This window comes from Aulonocara stuartgranti (assembly GCF_965226115.1).
Source record: "Aulonocara stuartgranti genome assembly, chromosome: 14".
Lineage (NCBI taxonomy): Eukaryota > Metazoa > Chordata > Actinopteri > Cichliformes > Cichlidae > Aulonocara > Aulonocara stuartgranti.
This window is the reverse complement of record NC_138950.1, coordinates 6868397-6888719: the sequence shown is the minus strand read 5'-3', so window position 1 is coordinate 6888719 and position 20323 is coordinate 6868397. Positions and strand designations below refer to the sequence as shown.

General features: G+C 39.7%; 1 protein-coding gene across 2 annotated transcripts in view; it reads right to left on the bottom strand.

Moving 5' to 3' along the window:
• Nucleotides 1-18438, bottom strand: part of bcl9l (bcl9 like) — a 28020-nt gene extending 9582 nt beyond the window's left edge. The window contains exons 1-3 of one of the 2 annotated variants that reach the window (XM_082502443.1): nucleotides 18334-18438; nucleotides 1861-1934; nucleotides 1345-1758 (exon numbers count right to left, since the gene is read on the bottom strand). In XM_082502443.1, the coding sequence (XP_082358569.1) occupies nucleotides 1345-1672 (328 nt within the window). In that variant the 5' untranslated portion in view covers nucleotides 1673-1758; nucleotides 1861-1934; nucleotides 18334-18438. Of the gene's footprint in view, nucleotides 1-1344; nucleotides 1759-1860; nucleotides 1935-17014; nucleotides 17417-18333 lie in introns of those variants that run through there. The other variant, XM_082502442.1, reaches the window with a different exon arrangement.
• Nucleotides 18439-20323: the final 1885 nt, after the last annotated feature.

Sequence of the window (20323 nt, the reverse complement as noted above, 5' to 3'; positions counted from 1 at the left end):
TTTCCACAATCTTCATGTACCACTTTCAGAATGGTGCAAGTCTAAACCCATGCCGCTAAATTAACTGGAAGACTCGCACAAGATTATGATCATGTGTGTGTTATGCATCTTAAGTTGCTCAACAATAAACATCACAGTTTAAGAGAATGCTTTAAAAGTATCAACATGAGTGTATAGTTCGGCTTGAGGCTCACGCTTCTAACTTCACAGTCTAACACCAGCCGAGCTAATCTCTAGAAAGATTAAGTTTATTCCATACCTGCTACGTCAGAAAGCAGCAGAAATTAGTTAAAGTTATACCCAAAACTGAAACAAGATATAGCATCTAATTACACCGTGCTCACCTCTTAAAACTAATCTGTCCCACATAGATGCATCTTAATAATTCTCAAGGCATGGCATATCCCATGTGAAGTAGCTATCAAAGTAATCAAAATACAGCTACTATGGTTAGGAAACTCTTCTCTTATAAAAAACATCACTTGATAAACTGTCAAATTGTCAAAGAATAATATTGCAGTAGTGCTATGGATCAATACTGTGGGTCTGAATCAATCCACCCAATCTTTCATTCTTTCCTCTTAGCCTCTGCTGCTCTATGTGCTGGGACCACACCTCATCCCTGAGTGTTTTTATGTGTGTTTGTGTTAATTATTAATGTATTGATACATTACTGTGTTTGCATATTCATACTGTGGGGACTCTCCACCCTTTTTGGGGTCAAAAAGCAAGTTCCCATAATGCAAATCATTAACTTTGATAAGACAATTTCTGTTCTGTGCATGTGTGTGTGGTGTTTGTGTGCGTGTGCGTGTGCAAGGTTCGAGTAATGCACAGGAAGCTCAGATGAGTTTCACAAAACACATGATGAACTCTTAAAATAGCACTAGCAAACAAATGCAAATCAAGCACTTTGTACTGAACCACATGAACAAAAATATTTACACTCATCACCTCCTGTTTTAATAGTATCCTCTCTAGCATTACTAAGTTGTCACAACCACATTAGCTTTCTTGCTCTCAGAGCACTACAGAAACCCCAGATGTTTTTTCATCTGAGACACGTCACTGCTGTGAAGGCATGGCGAAAACAATCAAAAGCCAGGGGGAAATTCTGATGCTTCAGTGAAAGGTCAGGGCATTTCAGCATGAGAGAAAACAAGTTCTTCTGTCCTCGCAGTCCTTGTATTCACTTCCTGCTGTGGAGGAGGTGAATGCACGTAATCTGGTATTTCGGGTAAAGATCTGGCTGATAGGGAGGTAAAGGAAATGAACTTATGCATAATTAGAAGAAAAAAAAGAACTCACTACAGAGCACCCTCTATATATCGATACATGTCTTACCCCCTTTGGCATCTGTCTCCAGGACTGGAGGAACAGCATTTCTTAATTCACCAGAGTCAATGGAGACGCTCCGATCCCGCTTGGTTTTGGTTTTCAGCATCCCTCCAGTGCCACTCACTGATTGGCTGCCAACTTTGAGCCCAGGGTTGCTCAGAGACAACTGGCTGGTTTTGACTCCATGGTTGCCAGAACCAATGCCCTTTGAACCCAGGTGGGTAGCAGATCCTGGCTGCTGCTGCTGCGCCTGCTGATTTACGCTGGGTATTTGGGATCGGCTGTCACCGGTGACCTGCTTGCCATGACTGGCCAGTTTATTGTCTGGGTGCATTTGAAAGGCTGGTGATTGAGGTGAAGGTCTGGTAAGGAGAACTGCTGGGCTGTTAGTCAGTGGAGTCACATTGCTTACAGGCGACACTGATGGAGAAAAGAAAAAAAATAAAATAAATCAGTGATCAGTATTTTAAAGGCTGGTTCTAGGTTAGGTGTTTAAACCAAACTTAAGCCGTGTTCACTCACCTCATCTCACCTAGACACTCAGCTGACACATCGCCATGCTGGTTTCCAGGATGCTTCACTGACCACACATAGACCTAGGGGACAGTAACAGAGGAATATCATTAGCAGAGGCAGACGGCGACCTTTACAGCTAACACTGTTAGTCATGTGTCCTCAACCTGTGGGTCAAAGTCAACGTCATGAGACAGAAGAGAGAGAAAAAGCCAAAGACTGATAACAGAGTAAGGCCAAAAACACACCGAGGTAACTGTCTCTTTAAGGCAAAGAGTGCAAAACTGAGTTTGAGCTGGGGGAGGGACCCGAAACTCAGAAGTAGCTCAGTAGCAGTGTTTAAGGTACCGCCCTCTTCTAAACACTTTGCAAACCGCAAAAACTCCACCACATACAATGCTGTTTAGCAAAAATCCTGTTTCCCTCACTTAGACACACTCATTCCTGTTTCACACTTGTAGCACAAAACAGATAAACTAACTACTCGATACTAACAGATTTTATTTTTGGACTATTTAGACACGCAACCAAATCTCAAGACATCATCAGAACTATCTACCTTTGCTTTAATGTAATTTAGAGTGACCAAAGATCCCAGGTAATGAGGCCCTAATCATAGACTTTCAATTATTTTCTTTACAGAAAAGGTTAAGGTATAACAACAGACTTTTCCCAAGCAAGAATGAAGCTAAATATTAGTAATTGAGGACTTCAAATCAAATCTGCTGCTGCAAGCTGGCACTCTTTTGACACCACCACCTGCCTATGTCCATAACCTCAAGTTTATGTTTTTAATATCTGCTACTGCAGTGAGCTGTTTTTGGTGAAAAATATTTTATGCATTCTAACAACTAGCTCTAAACAAGCAGACTGAGTTCATCCCATAAAAGATACCTGTGCAGAAAACATTAGTTCTTCAATATTTGCAGGTTTCAAGATTAGCTGGTCAAAAAAAAAAAAAAAAAACCCTGTTTAAAATAAATATCTAGGCCAGATCTTTGGCTGACATCAGGCAGATCGCGTGTAAACACTTCTGACTGATGACACAATCCTAGTCAATCAGGTCAGCTGTTCCGCTCCAAAAGAACCATCTGTAGCACTCACTCACCTTCACAGGTAATGGTAAACACAATGCTCCCATTAGTCATTAACCAACACTGGCTCAAGTCAGCACAGGAGGGTGCCTTGTTCACTGGCTGAGGATTTCATCATTCATTAACTCAAACAGGGACAGTCAGACGTTGCAACTGTTGACAAAGTATGACTCACTGCTTTGTGCAACACAAAGGGGAGGCAGACTAATCATATGGTGACAGGCTGACCTTCAAGTGGACACTTATGAGAAGAAAGAGCCGGCTAAAATGAATACCTGTCTAGTGGTTATCAAGCCAACTCTGTCATTTATGCTACTGTTGGCATGTTGAGGGGAATCAAGGCAATAAGGGTGCAGCTTAAATTGGAAAAAGTGGAAGAATTGAAGAGTCACCGAAGTAAATCTTGTGTTTCACTTGAACACTATAAACAGTTCAGCCTCATGCTGCCATTATCCACCACTTCTTGCAACATGTATGGATGTCTACTGTAATGTTCTTTGTGAGTGGCTGCTTGAAAATGAAGCCTGTCTCAGAGTGAATGGAGAGAACTGAGTTTATATTACATTTGCATGTTTAATATACATCACATTTGTTTTTGGTTTTTTGCAACAAAGATAGCGATGGTGGAAACGCTCAACTCGAATCTTCAAAATGGGACTTTACAAACCAAGGATTTACATCACAGTGGCAGTACACACTCTGTACTGCTATTTGTGTCTCTCGTTTGTTCTCCGTTTTATGCAGGAGATTGGCATGCATCTCCTCTCCAAAACACACAAAAAAGCAAAGCAACATAGGTGAAGTAAAAATCAATGTTATTAATGTGGTCTTATATTACTGCAAGAGCAATTAAAGCTTCCTACTATGGTGGTAACCCTTGTGGCTGCTGTGTTTTTTTGTTTGTTTGTTTTTTTGACCTGCCAGGACCCACCTTTTTTCTTTTTTTCTTTTTTTAAATATACACAAGGTGCATGTTTTAGCAAATCTCAGAAAGCTATTTGGGCTGAAGCAAAAAAAAAAAAAAAAAAAAAAGCCTTGCAATTTTATATATTGTTAAGGATTCAGTGTATACATGTGTGGCTTTACATTCCTGTGCATAGAATTATATAGAATCAGACAGTATAGAATTATACTGACTGTAGTTAACTGCAGTGAGTTTTGGTTGGCCTGATTGTTTTGGAAAATGCTCATCTACTGGGATTTAAACACACACCTGTCTTCAGAGTTCATAAAGAAGGGTCAGAAGAAGAGGAAACTATTCAGAGGGCGACAGTTCTCTGAAATTAAATGCCTTGTTGATACCAGAGGTCAGAGGGGAAGGGCCAGATTGCTTCTAGTCAACAGGAAGGCAACAGTAACTCAAATAACCACTCGTTACAACCAAGGTATGCAGAACAGCATCTCTGAACATGCCTCAGATCTGGAAGGACTACACCAGTTGCCACTCCTGTCAGCTATGAATAGGAAATGAGACTGCAATGTGAGCTTGGGCTCACCAAAACTGGTCAATAGAAGACTGGAAAAACATTGTGTAATAAAACAAGTGTTGAATTCTGCTGTAACATTCAAAAGGTGGGATTAGAATTTCTAGATGGAATGAAAGCAAGGATCCTTTCTGCCATGTATAACTTGTTCAGACTGGTAGTGGTGGTGTAATGGTGTGGGGGATATCTTCTTGGAACACCAACTGAGCATTGTGTAAATTCTATAGCCTACCTGAGTATTGTTGCTGACAATGTCCATCCCTTTATGACCACAGTGTACCAATCTTCCTGCTTCCACCAGGATACAAACCATTTGCCAAGGCTTAAATAATCTCAAACTTGCTTCTTGACTTCATGAAATGACATGGCAACAAGTTAACTGTATTCAAATGGACTCTATAGTCATCACATGCTAATACAATAGGGCATCTTCAGGATGTGGAGGTACAAGAGATTCACATCATGGATGTGCAGCCAAACAATTAAAATAGACCAAAAGAACCAAAACATTCTCAAGAGAAATATTTCCAGCAACTTGTTTATTCTAGAAAGCAACAGGGGTCAAATACTGACTTTATTTGGTGTCATCTGCATTGATTACATGGTGACCTCACCACACAAGCATAATATTTTTAAAAGTCAAGCTTGAGATATGATAAAGTACTTAATTATGGTGACATTTGAAAAGTACAATAAATCAGATCAACCTGACATCTGTGCAATTAATGAAATAAAGTAAAAATCAAATCCCTATTCATTTAATTTCTGTCAGGTTTGAAAATTCTATCTAGCCGTCTAGCTTTTCTGTTCATGTTGACAAGATTATAGCTCTCCATCTGGTCACACAGACTGTGGCTTTCCTGATCAAATACGGTCTCCTACAGTTATTTCTGGTGTTTTCAAATATGGTGTTGTCATATGCATCTCAAATTCTAAAATATTGGCCCTTTAATGAAAGATGTTGATAAATTTTACACCCAAGTTGAAATTGGATAAGACTCAGCCTCCCATAATGGGTAAGAGCAGAGATGATGGAGTTTCATTATACATTCAATTAAGATTCAAGTCTTAAGTGTGCTAAAGAACATGCTGACACACTCTGGAAATGTATATAGACCAATATACTCTAGCCTCTAGCTCGTTATGTAACTGGGGAGTGCTTCTTTATAAATTGCACATTACCAAACTAATAAATCAGCCGTACTGACCAATTACATAGCCCCCCAAAAATAAGAAACTAATGCAGAAGTAACTTCAAAAGCTGCACAAATTGATACACTCTATGTAGCAATTCAGATACATGTGCCTCAGTAAATGACAACACACTACACTGCTAGCACACAGCACAAATGCAAGCATAAGGTGCATAGTGGTGGTGGTTGGAGGTGGGGAGGGGGGTTACAGGCCTGAGTACTTCATTGGCTGACTGCAAAAAGTATGCTCAGCCTTTTGAAAAGTCAACTGACACACACACACACACACACACACACACACACACACACACACAGTTTTATAGTACGCACTGTTTGCATACAGTAAAACAGGACACGTCATCATGATGTAGTTTGTTTTTGTGATGCAACAGTCAAGCTGTCAAAGAAAGAATTAATACAGAGAACTAAATGTATATTTCTTGGTTCAAAATGGGGATTTTGGGTGGTGACACAAAATTAAGCATAAGCAGGCATCAGCTCAGAGATTCCCTGATTATATTGAGAGAGATGCTGCAACATATGTTAAAAATGACTCTGTCGCATGGCGGTATAAATAGTTACAGGGCCCTGCCAACTTCATAGTTAGCACATGCAAAAGCTAATGCGGTGACCGTGCACTGGGTTTCAGCTTGGTAGTTGCTCCTCAACGACTCAAGATTACACACAAGTACATGCACTTTCCTTTCTAATGTTGTGGGGGGGGAAAAAATTTAAAAACCCAAAACTAAAAAGGCATAATAGTACTCATTTTACACTTTCCATAAAATACAACAGTAATTAAAGAGAAAAGAACACTTTGGTACACAATCAAATAAATTCTTTCAGCATCTAAATATCCAAATCATTCACCCAACTTTGAAATTCTGCTATTCATAAACAATTCTGCTCAGTCATCCAAGAATGTCAACAACTAAGTCTGTCTAGGCAGCTATTTAAATGAAATGCTCACTCAGTGGACTGATGGAGACTGACAGGAAGTGTGTCTATATTTGAACTGCCTCTTTTCAAATATGCCAGTGTTCCAAGACTCTGAAGATCCCAGCTTAGTTTCAACTAATGCACTCTGTTATACTGCAATACTGCCAACCAGCCTACCTTCATAAAAGCTATAAATTTCAGCTTTTGTTTAACCTGTCCTCGTACTGTAGCTAATAGAGGAAGTCATTTATAGTGTTGATTTGCATCAAAGTAATGTTTTCATAATATTTAGCAAATGCTTGTGTATGCAAATAGATTGAGTAAAATATTATAAACAGCTCTTATGTTATCCCCAGCATAGGAAATGTACATGCCAGCAGCCAGGGGGGGTAGTACTTCATAAATGGCATCTCTTGTTTAAAGTTACAGATATCCATGAAGTCATGCGATGCATACTGCAGCCTATGACATTGCATGCCACTGTTTCCGAGCAAGACAGATGAGATGATAACTTTACTGTAAAGACTGTTGCCTTTGGTTGCGAGAACAGAAGTTATTGTCTTGCGCCAAGCAGAGCAGGGTGTGTACAATTAAAGGATTTATACTCATGTGCACAATATTTACTGAGTTAACTTGAAGTATCTACTTAAGACAAACAAGTTCAATTGGTAACTGTTGATTAAATGGAGATGATTCAATTTTCCAAATACGAAATGTAAAATAACATCCAATGATGTACAGTATCAACCTCAGTCATACACTGTAAATCTCTCGGCGTAGTTTTGTATTATGAGCACATTCACTACCAGTTACTAAGTTAGAGCAGCTGCTCATTCTAGCCCACATTAAAACTTAATCCTCAGGAGCCAGTTCATAAAAGTTTGTCTTGTGCACAAACCAACATTTTTCCATTGCTTTTAAAGGCAAGTGTCAGCTGGACACGTGCTTATGCAAAAGCGAGGTCTAATGTGGTAAGGAAAATGTTCCCCATTTGACATTTGCACAACTTGTTTGAGAAGCAAATTCAGTTTGAAAATTGGATCTTGTCCAGCTGCGTCCAATTTGTGCTCCAAACAAGCAAGGGGAATAATTCAATGAGTTTTAAAATCCACAACACATGATGTTTACATGTAAAGCCAATATATGCAAGATAAATGCACATAACGCAGGCCATCACACTCACACATATGCTCTTACATTCTTTCAGAAATTGAGGGAAACAAACATCATTTCTCTCAGTTAAGGCTCGAGGTTTGCTGAGTGTTTTGAATATATTTGCCAAAAGGAATTTGACTATGAGAGTAGAAGATGCTTGCTATATTCTATTTTTCAGCATTTTTTTTTTTATTTATTCTTTTTTCAGATGCTCTTTGCTGTACTTCCACGCTAAATTTCACCATAACACGAGTTTTTCTGAGTATACAGCAATCAGAGGTAATGTATTGTGTATATAACTAAAGCTAGTGTGGGTCACAAGTCTTTCTAGCTGCTAACTACTTTTGATCACTGTACAATCAATTAGCTCTGCAATGTCTAAAATGTCTAAAAATATAAATAAAATTAAAAAAAAGCTTAAACTTGGCTTTACTCTATGAGCTCAGCATAGTTTAACATTTTAGCATCAGTGAAATATTTTACAGTCAAACTGCTGTGTCTTGCTTCATGTTTGGTTGTTAGCTGTCAGCTTAGTACTTTTTGCTCCTAAGACAAGTCATCTCATTGCATCAGAGGTTTAGCTGCGTGTCAAAAGGTTTATGTTATCAGTTCAGTAAAACAGATGGCAACACTAGTTTCTGTTACACCGAGTTGCCCATTTATTGCAGACAGTATAAATTCTGGTTTTTATTTAGATCCTTGTGTTTGCTGTATCAGCAGTTGAGCCGCTGTATTACTACTTTTCACCTGTTGTGTTCACGTGCCCAGAAGACTTAACACACCACTGCAAACGGCCACAAAAGACACTGTTGCCACGGTTCTGCAAATTCTACAAACTTCTGCTCCAGCTGATTTTCAGTTTCAGTTTATTCCAGATTAGGCAATAAAAACACAAGGTTGGGCTTGGGAAAAGATGACTGGGTTAAAATACAACCCTTTCAATAACGTTAGCCATTTCTTGGAGAGTCTGGCAGAAAGCCTCAATGCAATCTTTACCTATGTGCAGCCCTGCAAGGTCACGGAGAGAACTAAATACGAATACACAGTGCTGCTCTGTTGATCACCAGTAGTAAACAGAGGCCAAAGTGTTTAACAGTACTAATGAATGAATAATGTGTGTGAGGCAAGAGCACATACAGTTAAACTGACTTTTTAGACATTAGCTGTTTAACAAACTGCATTTGCACTTGGCGCCAGTCAAAATGTAGTCTAAGAGAAGGAAACCAAGTTTAATGTGATTTGCCGCTCTGTGCTCCACCTTACAGCAAGGTCACGGCTAACACAACCTGTGTGACTTCACATAACATCGCTTCTGTGAAGGACTAATTCAACTTAAAACCTTGCAAAGGTCTAGAAAAAGGGGAGGTTAGAAAGTATAAATGCAAGTTGTAAGGATCATGTCAGTAACTCTTTTGGAAGTGGAAATGATTACTGTGGCTTCTCCTAATGATAGATTCTCTCTTCAAATAAATTCCCACCAAAATACATAGACTAAATCTAATCATCTGTCCATATTCCTTTACAATAACTGGATTTAAAGTATTTTCTAATATGGTTTTTTTGTATGTTGTTAAGTTAAATGTGTGTCACAAATGTGGGTTAATGTGGCTCCAACATGCACAACTCCATACACAAAGGTTGTAAACAAGCCCCAAATTGTCACCCTTATCACCACTAACCGCTTTCCCCAGAGTTAGACACGGTGTCTCTTTCAGAAGATTTCTATTGGTGAATCTACCGGTGAGCTCTATAACGGGCCGTGAAAATTTTTATTAAAAGTGACATAACCCAGACAGCCTTGAAGGCATTTAATTGAGAATGTGTAAATAACTATGACACCCAATCATTACAGTGAAGGAGGGGGGTGCAGGAACAGTTTGACTGGGACATACTGTGATGATGTTTGAAATAGTGAAATTGATATAAAAAGAGGAAAAAAATATTGCAGATACAGATAATATATAAAGTGTTACTGTGGATAGCAAAGTATAGGATTTCCAAAATGCAGAAGATTAAGTTACTAGAATAGCTTTGCATTATTCACACATCAAAAGTACTATTTATTTATCCTGCTCTGCAGGTCCTCAATTCGTCTAAGCTCTCAACCAAGCTGCAATTTTAATTCTCATTAAACGTTTGATTGGCTACCTCTCAAAAATGGAAGGTTTGAACAGCAGATGGGTGGGACTATCGCGTTCAGCATTAGGTGACCTTTTCATGATATTTACTCTCTTTGATATCATACACTTCCAATAGTAGAAGAAAAACCAATGAAGAAGCAATATATGGAGTATTTGGAGAAGCCTGAAATCCAAGCTTTTGGCTCATAGAATTACTTCTACATATGATGACTTCATTATATTAAACTTTGGTTATAATAAATAGTTTAATATGGGCACTCGCCATTGTAACAGTGTGCCAAATGGCCTGTTAACATCCCCTTTGGCAGCAAGAATCCATTCTGGACGACACAAAGAATCCACCAAGCTATCTTTATCCTGTCTTCCTTCTCTCACCCCAACCGGTCGCAGCAGATGACCCCGCCCCTCCCTGAGCCTGGTTCTGCCGGAGGTTTCTTCCTGTTAAAAGGGAGTTTTTCCTTCCCACTGTTGCCAAAGTGCTTGCTCATAGGGGGTCGTGATTGTTGGGTTTTTCTCTGTACCTATGAAGCACCTTGAGGTGACTTTTGTTGTGATTTGGCGCTACATAAATAAAATTGAATTGAAATCTTCTTACTGCTTTCTCCTGGTTTGTGGAGAGTTTTTTTCTTCTTCAGTGTTTGGACAACTACTTAAGGGAGCCTAAGGTGCTGATTCCTGGAATAATTTGAGAAGTCATTATATTTATAACATTGGCCTTCACTAATGGCAACTGTGAAAAAGCCATAGCTTTAACAAAGCATGTAAGAATGGAAATCTTTGTAAACACTGTCACAGAGTGACAGTGAAAGGGGTACCCATTCAAGACTGTGCACAATAAAAAAAAAATTAAAAGAAAGGCTTCTCTAAAATTTTGCAAAGTATAACTCCTTTTTTACTTGATGCCTTTTGGAGTCATGTTCCACCTATCACAACTGATACTCCAATTAAATGTTGGACAATTAAATGCAAAAAGAAAGAAAAAAAAAAAACAATCAAAGGGACGACACAAAGCTGAAAGGCAAATACAACATTGCTTTGTCAGCCTCCAGCAGCCAAATTGATCTGCAAGCCATGCAACTTTAGAAAATTAACAGGGATGATGATAAGTGCTCTCTTAGGCTTAAATATGTTGAATCAGCCATCAAGTTCCTGCCAATTTTCACTAAAGAAAAAACCAAATGTGACCAGTAATGTCAAACTACTTTTGAGTGACAGCGATCAGTACATGTTAAATCTCAGCCTTTAAACTTTCTCTAGTGAATGACATTTCCAATTTTGCAAGCTTCTGCTGCAATACAAACCAATTTAAAAATGTGTTCATATACATATTACCCACTTGGGTCTCAAACATTAAAAGGTTATTTAATTGGAAATCACTATCCATATCTGATGATGAAAAAAAAAATGGCAGCATATCATCAAAGAAACTACTGATAATGTTCAAAAAGTTAAAAAAAAAAAAATGTAGTGGTGATGTCGCTGATTTGTGTGTGTTCTGCACAGAGAAAGTCAGATTTCCCATTTTTGAAGGACAACATATTTTTGCCATATGGCAATGCATGCAAAAAAGGAACAAACAGAACTTATTCAGAAGTTTGCCTGGAGGAAACAGGGATAAATGAACACTGCATTTTTGGAATTTCTGTTTAGAGCTCTCCCCAATAATTCATAAACTCCCCATTTATGAATTACTGACCATACTCAATGATATTGGTATGTGTTTCTTTCGGTTTATAGTCTTTGCTGCAAAAGTCTTTCCATTCCTCCTCCTGCCCTTATCTCCTGTTAAAAAAAAAAAAAAAAAAAAAAAAAAAAAAAGGTTAGACAAGCAGTATCCTCTTTTGATTAAAAGGGGAAAAAAAAATAGACGTGTTTACATGTGGAAAAAGTTTATCCACAGATTTTAACTCTGCTATTCAGTGCTGCATTCTCAACTGTCACTCTGCTTATAGTACTTCTAGCAGTAAACTGCAGTGCATTGTGGGACAGCACACAGGTGACAGGCACTGTTGTGGCAGATTGCCATGGAAACAAAACATGTCACAGCACAGTATAAATATAGACTAACCATGTGCAGAGCAAAGGTCCTGCAATAGTGCAAAGGCTACAAAAAAAACAACAACTGTTCACTTCAACGGAAGTTGTCTGAAGACAAACACTTCCTCTTTTGTATTCTAACTTACCGTGATGTAACAAGTAACGAATTATATGGGGCAAAAATCATATGGATTTTAAATAAGATGTTTAGCCACCACATGCTGCAAAAAGAGCTCCGGTGCATATTGACGTTGATTCTTAAAGTCTCTGGAACTCTACTGCAGTGATGCAAGACAATTCTTCCAAAAGATACGTCTTCCCTCTTGATGATAGCAGTGGTAATACAAAGATCTTCCATAAGCATTCAATTGGACTGAGGTCTGCTGAATGCAAAGGCCAAATGATATGATTCACATAATTTTCAATGCTAAACCCATGAACATGATGCTCTCTGAAGGAGGGTAATGTCATCCAGGAAAAAGCCACTCCCATCAGGATAGGAATGTTTCATCATAGGGTAAAGGTGAATACTCTGAACATGTTGTATTGCTTTGCAGAACCACTTTCTACAAGGACAATTATTCTACAGAATAATAGAGCAACCATCCCTATCAATAAAAGGAATGCAAGAGTTCAAGTCTTTCCTTTAACTTGTCTCCCTTATGTGTACAGATACACATGTGCAAATGTATAAGAATCCAGTTATTATACACACACCGAAGGATTTCTGCAGCACTAAAATTGAAAAACCCCAAAACAAAGCTTTAGAGTTTGAATAGTTTAGCAGTTAATGGATTAGACCATCTAAAGAACATTAACAGGCATCATCTGAGTAGTCAATGGAAAACCAAGTTACTGGATGATAGATGCGTTCAAATAACAGCCTACTGTGTACAAGTAACTTGTAAAACTCTAAAACATTTGGTTAATGCTTTGAAGAAAGCTAAATTCATGTAGAGATAAGAGAAGGAAGTCTCTGCTATTTTAAGCTTTTGGTTAGTTTGTAAAATAAAGATCAAGTTTCATTTTCTCAATCTGTGAACTCAGAACTGTTTTGTGTATTGCAGTTGTAGAAAGATTAATTTCATGGATTGGCTGGTGATAATTTTGAGGTAGGTGGAGTATTTGTTAGCAATCCCCTGCTATGCTGCATTGCTGCCTTTTGATATAACAGGCCTAACTGAACAGTGACAACAGGAAGGATGACCTGAGTTCATGTGCCAGAGACAGGGTGGATATTTCACATGCTTGATTCACGTGTAGTCTGAGCTGCTAATGCCTGGAAATGTAAACATTTCACACGTAGATCAGACAAAGACCTTCACAGTTTGGAAATCTTTTCATGGTTTTCAATTTGCAGTTTTTCCCTCAGCTCACGGATAAGGAAATTCTGGGCTCATTTTGTACAGAGGGTCAAGGGTTGTATCCTTTCCAGCACATTCTGGGAAGAAAGCCAACTGGAGCAAAGAAAAAGGCTGAACTGCAGCCTCAGTATAGACAGAAGGCAGGCATTACAGCACAGAAGCAGCTGGAAATGGAAGACTGAGGGACAGAAGCCATTCAGTGTCTAGCTGAACACACATTTCCCAGTCTGCACAGGAGAGGATGGCCACTCTGTGCAACCAGACACAATGTTTGTCCATGCAGGTCAAAGACAATCTAAATGAAAATAAGTTTTATGCAACAAATATCATGCAGTATACAATAACATCTAACTTTTTAGATCTGTTGAATTCCTTTTAAGGGTGTCTGAAGGATTGCACTCTGTGGCAGACAAAGACACAGACTGATGGAGTCAGTCATGTCATTCCTGATATACTTCTTTGACCTCCGCCACCTGGTAAGCAGGTGGTGCATCGTAAGATAAAGTCTCAGTGGATAAGTCAGAGCAGTCGCGTGGAGGTCCACACAACTCTTACACTCACCATCTTGATGATAAGATTTACCCAAAGAAGAGTTCAGTCATTCAGAAGAAAGGCAGGCAGGTAGTAGACTGGTACTCATCTACACTGAAAGGAGACGGTTGAGGTGTTTTGGAAATCTGAGTAGAATGGCCCCTGGTCACCTATTAGAAGAGAAGGAGAAGACTCGGGACAAACCCAGGACACCCTGGATTGATTGAGTCTCTCTGCTGCAACAGTCTTGATGTCCTCCCAGAAAAGCAGAAAGAGAGGTGGCCTAGGAGAGGGAGGCCTGGGCATCTTTGTTTAGACTACTGCCCCCAAAAAGCCAAACTTAGATAAACAACAGAAAATGGATGGTAACAGAACGCAAAGCCAACTGGTGTCCCTCTGGAGACCATTAGAAGATTTATTCCCCAAAAAAGCAGTGAACCAAAAGTATACACTAAACAAAACAAGACCTTAACAATTTACCCTTTAACTAAATTAGTACACAGAAGTTCTAGAATGAGAAACTTTAAAAAATCTTATCACTACAACCTTTAGCTGGTCAGAGGTAGAAGCAGAAAGGTGACTGTCCAGAGAAGAAAGAAAACCCAGAGGAAAGTCCACCTGGATTAAACAAGCTGATGTGTAAATACTGGACTCAAGGTGGGAAATTACCTCCAGATCATCTAAGCTTTTGCACATGTCTGGCTTTTGCTGTCTAAATTATAGTAAATGTTAGATCTGGCTAAAGTTCAAGAGTGATTGGAAAAGGAAGCATGTAAGCTCAGCAATGATGAAGCGTGGGAGCACTTCTGCAATTGGTTTTGTATCACAAATACTTAGTTTGATTAAAAAAATATCTTCCTCTTTAAATCATCCAGAATATCACTGGCCTTATAAACTATGTTTCTGCATCAATGCAACGATACAGTTTAAATCATCTAACCTGTAGTTGCTTCAAATTCCCCTGTCACGTCTAAGCGGCATCCCAGGAAAGGACTAACACCTTCACACTCACTGTTGTTATGCTGTGCAGAGTTCAAATGGCATTGTTTTCACCTGACCGGACAAACTAAAGTTAAAGAGCCTGAATGCACAGCTCTGAATGTGCCTGGTGTGAGCAAGGGGTATTGATGTCATTTGAGAGCTTTGAGAACCAGCGCACACTGGTCAGTATGATCCACTGACAGGACTGTATGCAAAACATGCAAAAGATAAGCACAGAGAAAAGGCACAGAAACAACAGCTCTGTGACATTAATGTGAACTACACACCTGAGTCGTAGTGCACTTTCATTTAGACTGAGGATTTGCCCAGTTTTTCCCCTACTAGTCTATAGATTCTGGTACTAAAGTGTCTTAGTATATTCAGTGGTGTGGAAATGTTCTCAATGTCACATTATTCTTTCATAGCTCACCTTCGCAGCGCTCCCTGTAACTCACCCCAAAGTTCTCAGATCACCCAACCAGATAAGAAACACTTTGTCAGCAGCTCACCAAATCTGTGTCTGCTTGAACGCATTCATTCAAATCAACTCTGGACTAAAAGGGAGACAGGAAATAGACTTTTCATTCATGCCTAGAATATAATCAATGAATGCATACATGCTTACTTATGCTTTCTTTCCTTTCTACTGTTACAGAAAGACTGCCAAATCATCACTGGCGCTGTCACTTGTTTTATGCGTGTGCTTCTAAGTGTGCCCGAGTACCAAAACGTCCATGTATTTTGTCAAGCGCTGCGCATGTAGTGAAAAACAACACCAATAATATTTCGTTCATTATGCCCTTACATAGTGGATTAATTGCCTTGCACAAGATTTCCATCATTATCCACTACAGCCTCATTTAGACAGCCCCAAAGGACAAAACACATTTAAAAACAAAAAAAACAGGCTTCAGTCAATGAAGGTCTACAGGTAGGCTGTGGACTAATCTTCAGGTAAAGACATATATAGCATTTTTTTTAAAAAGGAAAAGAAAAGATGCTGAGAGATGTTTCACTTCCAATGGAAAGAAACACAGAGGGTACTGAAGCCCTGAAAGACAATTCGGATCAAGTTGCAAACTCTGTTAGGTGCTATATATAGCTCACCAGGATATTGTAGATACACACACAGCATGAAGTGCCAGTGCACACATGAGCAGAGGCTATGTACCAAAAAGAGAAAAGCCTTAGTATGAAGTAACTGCTTTACTGTCACCCCATATTCAACAGGCTGAACTGGCAGGACCATGGGATGCTATAAGTTTTATACTTGAGATCAAGCACACATGCATACAGAAATATATATGACATATGCGGACATACAGAGAGAAAGAGAGAGAGTGGTGAAGATAAACAGGTGAGGGGCAAAGAGTGTGTCCCTAAACAATTATGCAAACACTTGGCACCCTCGTCAACGCAATTAGCTATAAAACTAGAATTGCCGTTGTGTTTTTACCATGTCACGCCTGTTGTAATTGTATTAATATACAAATCTTGTTATAACACGCTTCTGTAGCCGTTGTGTAACTGAATCACAGCGCAGCAAGCGTGCCTATTAAAGTAAAAACATTTTAAAACAATGGTCATTTTCCTAAATTAAAATAACGCTGAATGGGGTAACAGTAAAGTGACAGACAGTAATAGTTGAGCAGCGGGGATATTAGCGGCATGTCGTGCTCTACATGCCCCCGCTGAGCCTGTGTTTAAGTGACAGGTATCGTTACGCAGCCTGTCACCCACTGAACACGGTTTAGCTGTTTAGCACAAAAACCATTCAAATGCAGCTTTGGCTTAGACTCTCAGATTAGCTAGCGGTCAAATTTACACATCTGCATTAAAGTGTCCCCATCGGCACACGGGGACCAGTGAAACATAAAGTTGGCCAAGCACCGCATTCTTGTTAGGAGAATTTAAGGACACATGCCCTGATGTGAACCCCAGCCAGAGCTCCTGAGTGGAGACTTGGTGCGCCAGCCAGGTCCACGGGCTAACTTAGCATGCTAATTCATGTCTTCGCTAGGCTACTTGCTCGTAAGCTGACGTTGCCGTAGCACACATCTGCAAGCGAACCAGTGCTAGCTAATGGGATTTGAACTTTGTTATTGGCTTGCTAGCGACCCGAAGACTTCCTAAAAGGAAGGGAAAGTTATGCGGGTCCACACGTTACGAAGACAGCTCCGAAATATGTGCGAACAGCTAGCATGTCTCGGCAGTGGCAGTGTTTTGAAATGCTGTGTACTCTACCCCATTTGGCTGCTGTCTGAGATCAGAAGAGGCCGATGTCAGGACTGACGGCCAATCGACATTCCCCGGAGTGGCCGCCACCGCTTGCTCCGTCCGCCGTAACACTGCGCAAGATGGTCCCGATCCTGCTGTTTGATAGGAAAAGGAGCTGGTGCAGTTTGACGGCGTTTCGGGTGATGATTAATAACACGCCGTGTCTAGGTTGAAGTTTCGGTGGAAATCAGAGGACGCGTCACCTTGCAGCGGTTCATGACTCCCACTATTCAAGATGTAGAAGGGCAGGACGTTGCATTTCTCTTCGAGTCCATATCACTCCCAGTCGCTGACAATAATTAGTGTGGCCACACGGGCATCCGTATGTCACTATGCTGATATGTCATGCTGGACTTCTGTGCTGTCCGAGGGTGGATTGCTTCCCTTTCTCTTCAGATTATCTGAATATTTATATTAATTCGAGATGATACTGATGTAAGATCCCTGAAATAAAATTTTGATTTACAGATTTCAAGTGCACCAAGCGATGAAATCCAAGAATCACTCAATCAGTTAAGTGTTTTATTTCCATTTGATAAGACCTATGCCGTCTTGGAAATCACCATTTCCATCTCAGCTCCCACACCACTTTCCTAATGGACACCATCGTGCAGTAGAAAACTCTGATTTCATCCACCCACTGCATAAACAGTTAGAAAGAGATGTTTAGTAACTGAATGTTTGGGAGAACCATTATAAAGTTGCTCAGAGTGAGGATCCAGTTGTTGCACTGTTAAACCCTTCATCTTTTTTCAGTTGAATGCTCCCTCTAGTGGTTTGGGTAGCAGAAGTAGGCTTGGTAAAACTGCCTCAGGTGAACTTCGAGGCATTTCTTCCCGAAAGCGTTGCTAAACTGAGATTGGACTTCGGGTACTTTCATCAAGAAAATAGGGGGTTATATCCAGGAGTAGCAAAGGCATCCACAATTTCCCCGTGATGGTTGCTCCAAACCTCACCCGAACTAAGTGGCACAATCAAGAGACATTGTTCAGGAGCAGAGCACATCACACAATTTCCTTGTCCAGATGTACTGCATTCACTGAAACTGCATCATTGACAGTTGCCTCTTTTTTGAGCAACTAGCAATGCAAGAATTTTCTGAGGGTGAGTAAGAAATCCTACCTTGGTTTTAAAAGACAACTAGTTGAATGTTAAGAAAGGGGACACTAAAAAAATCCCAGAGGAAGGACTAACCAAGACTAAGTGGACTAAAACAGATTGGCAGTGGAGTGGAATCAGAATTGAGATGAAGAAAATAATCACAAATTAAAAAAAGAGAAATTGACCTGTTGTGACTCCCGCACCGGCAGACGAGGAGTGAAAGGTGGCACACTGGTGTGCTAGAGGCTCACCATCTTCTGCTTGACCTTCTCTTTCCAGACAAGACAGAAAGGTCTGGCATTAATCAGACGAAGAAGTACCGTCACACCTGTTGTCAGCACTGAGAAATCAAATAGTTGGAGGTTTTTGATTATGCCACTTGGTAAATTCCACATTTTTTTTCATTCTATTACAAATAAAAAAAGTAGATTTGTAATGAAATGAAGTAATTTAGAGTCATTTGATAGTGGCATCATTCTTTCCTTCCTATTCTCTTTGAGTCAAGCAGGTGTAATTTATTAATCAGCGAAAAAAGAAAAACCTCGGCTGCACATTGTTTTTAATTCAGTTCATTTTAATCTCCAGGCACCACCAGCCCAAAGATGTTTAATAGCCTTCAGGCAGAGCTTGCTGCGTTTGTATATTATGATGAAAATGTAAAAAAGATGCTCTGAATTCATCCCCCTCCCCCCATGAGACATGTTTTATCTGAGTCCATTATTCTCTGCTTGTATATGGCAAGCAGAGGAATGAGCTCAATTAGGTGAGCAAGCGAGAGGAGAGGAGGAATTTGGGTGCTGGTATTTAGAGAGAAAGAAAAAAAAACATTGGAGGAAGGTCAAGAGAACATAAGAAAGGAGCAGTGGGAAATGAGAGAGAGAGAGAGAGAGACTGAGGGAGTAAGACAGAGAGGATGAAAAAGTGAAACTATGTTGTCATGGAAACTGGCATGGATCTGAAGAGCAAAACAAGAATGTAAATTGGTTTACCCTTAGGGAATGTGATGGCGCTACAGAGAAAAATAAGCAGGGAGATGTATTTAAGGGGGAACCTTCCATAACATTATATTACAAATAAAGGATCTTGAAACAAAAATAACAGTGATAATGATGACAAAACGAGGATCTTTACATAGAGCTGCTTAAAGCATATAGCAGTCGAGAAGATCCCTCTGCATTTCCTTAGGCTGAGCAGTTGCTTAATAATGACTAATTAAAAATGGCATCAGTTTGGGAGGTGCAGAGGTCAGTCTGAGTGGGTGAATTACTAATATGGGTAAACAACTAGTGGCTCGACTGCTGCTGCACGCCAGGAATGTTGCTTTACTTTAATAGGTTGACATTTATGATGGTGATGATGCATGCTATCCTTTTAACGCTTATCATCCGAGACCATTACAGATGACAGGTCTCGAGCCTAAAGGTCTAGTTGCGAAACACAAATGAGCAGCTGCTAGAAAGCGCTGCATTTCTTTTTCTTTTCCATTATTATTATTTGAGACCTAAAAAGCCAAAGTTTTCTGTGCAATATCATTTTTCCCCTTCACACATACAGTATATCTTTTTATATGCTGCCAAAGCCATTACCAGCACTTTGCTCGCCAACATTCTTATTTCACTCAAGTGCTGAAATGCCGTCATCAGATTTGATTTTAAACTCAGCTAGAGAGGATCGAAATGTTGCCAAGAAACTAATGGTTTCTGTGGTGACAAAACGCTGCCCCTGCCATTGTGTGTAGCAATGTAAGGAGTCGTGTCCCTCACCTACGGTCTGTGCTGATGCTTTCAGAGGTAAAACAGAGCACATCTGTGAACACCAGGTATTCAACAGAATGAACTTCTATTTGATCCGTGGGCTCTTCACCAAAAATATCATACAGGTTGTCTTTTGTAACAAATTCACATAAATGGAACTATTGTTTATGCAATAAATGTTCTTGCACAAAGTACGTATGTTGAAATGTATACACACATCTTAATGAATTTTGCTGTTTCCTGTGTTGTGCATGCATAACTCATCACTTTTAATAAACCTGCCAGAAAAAAAACACACTACCCTTCTCAAAACAAATTTCTCAAAAACATGGCTGAAAGTGAAACTGTGGTGCTGTGGTTAGTGCTGAGACCTCACAGTGAAAGATTTGGGGTTTGATGCTTTTCTCCCTGTGTTCGCATG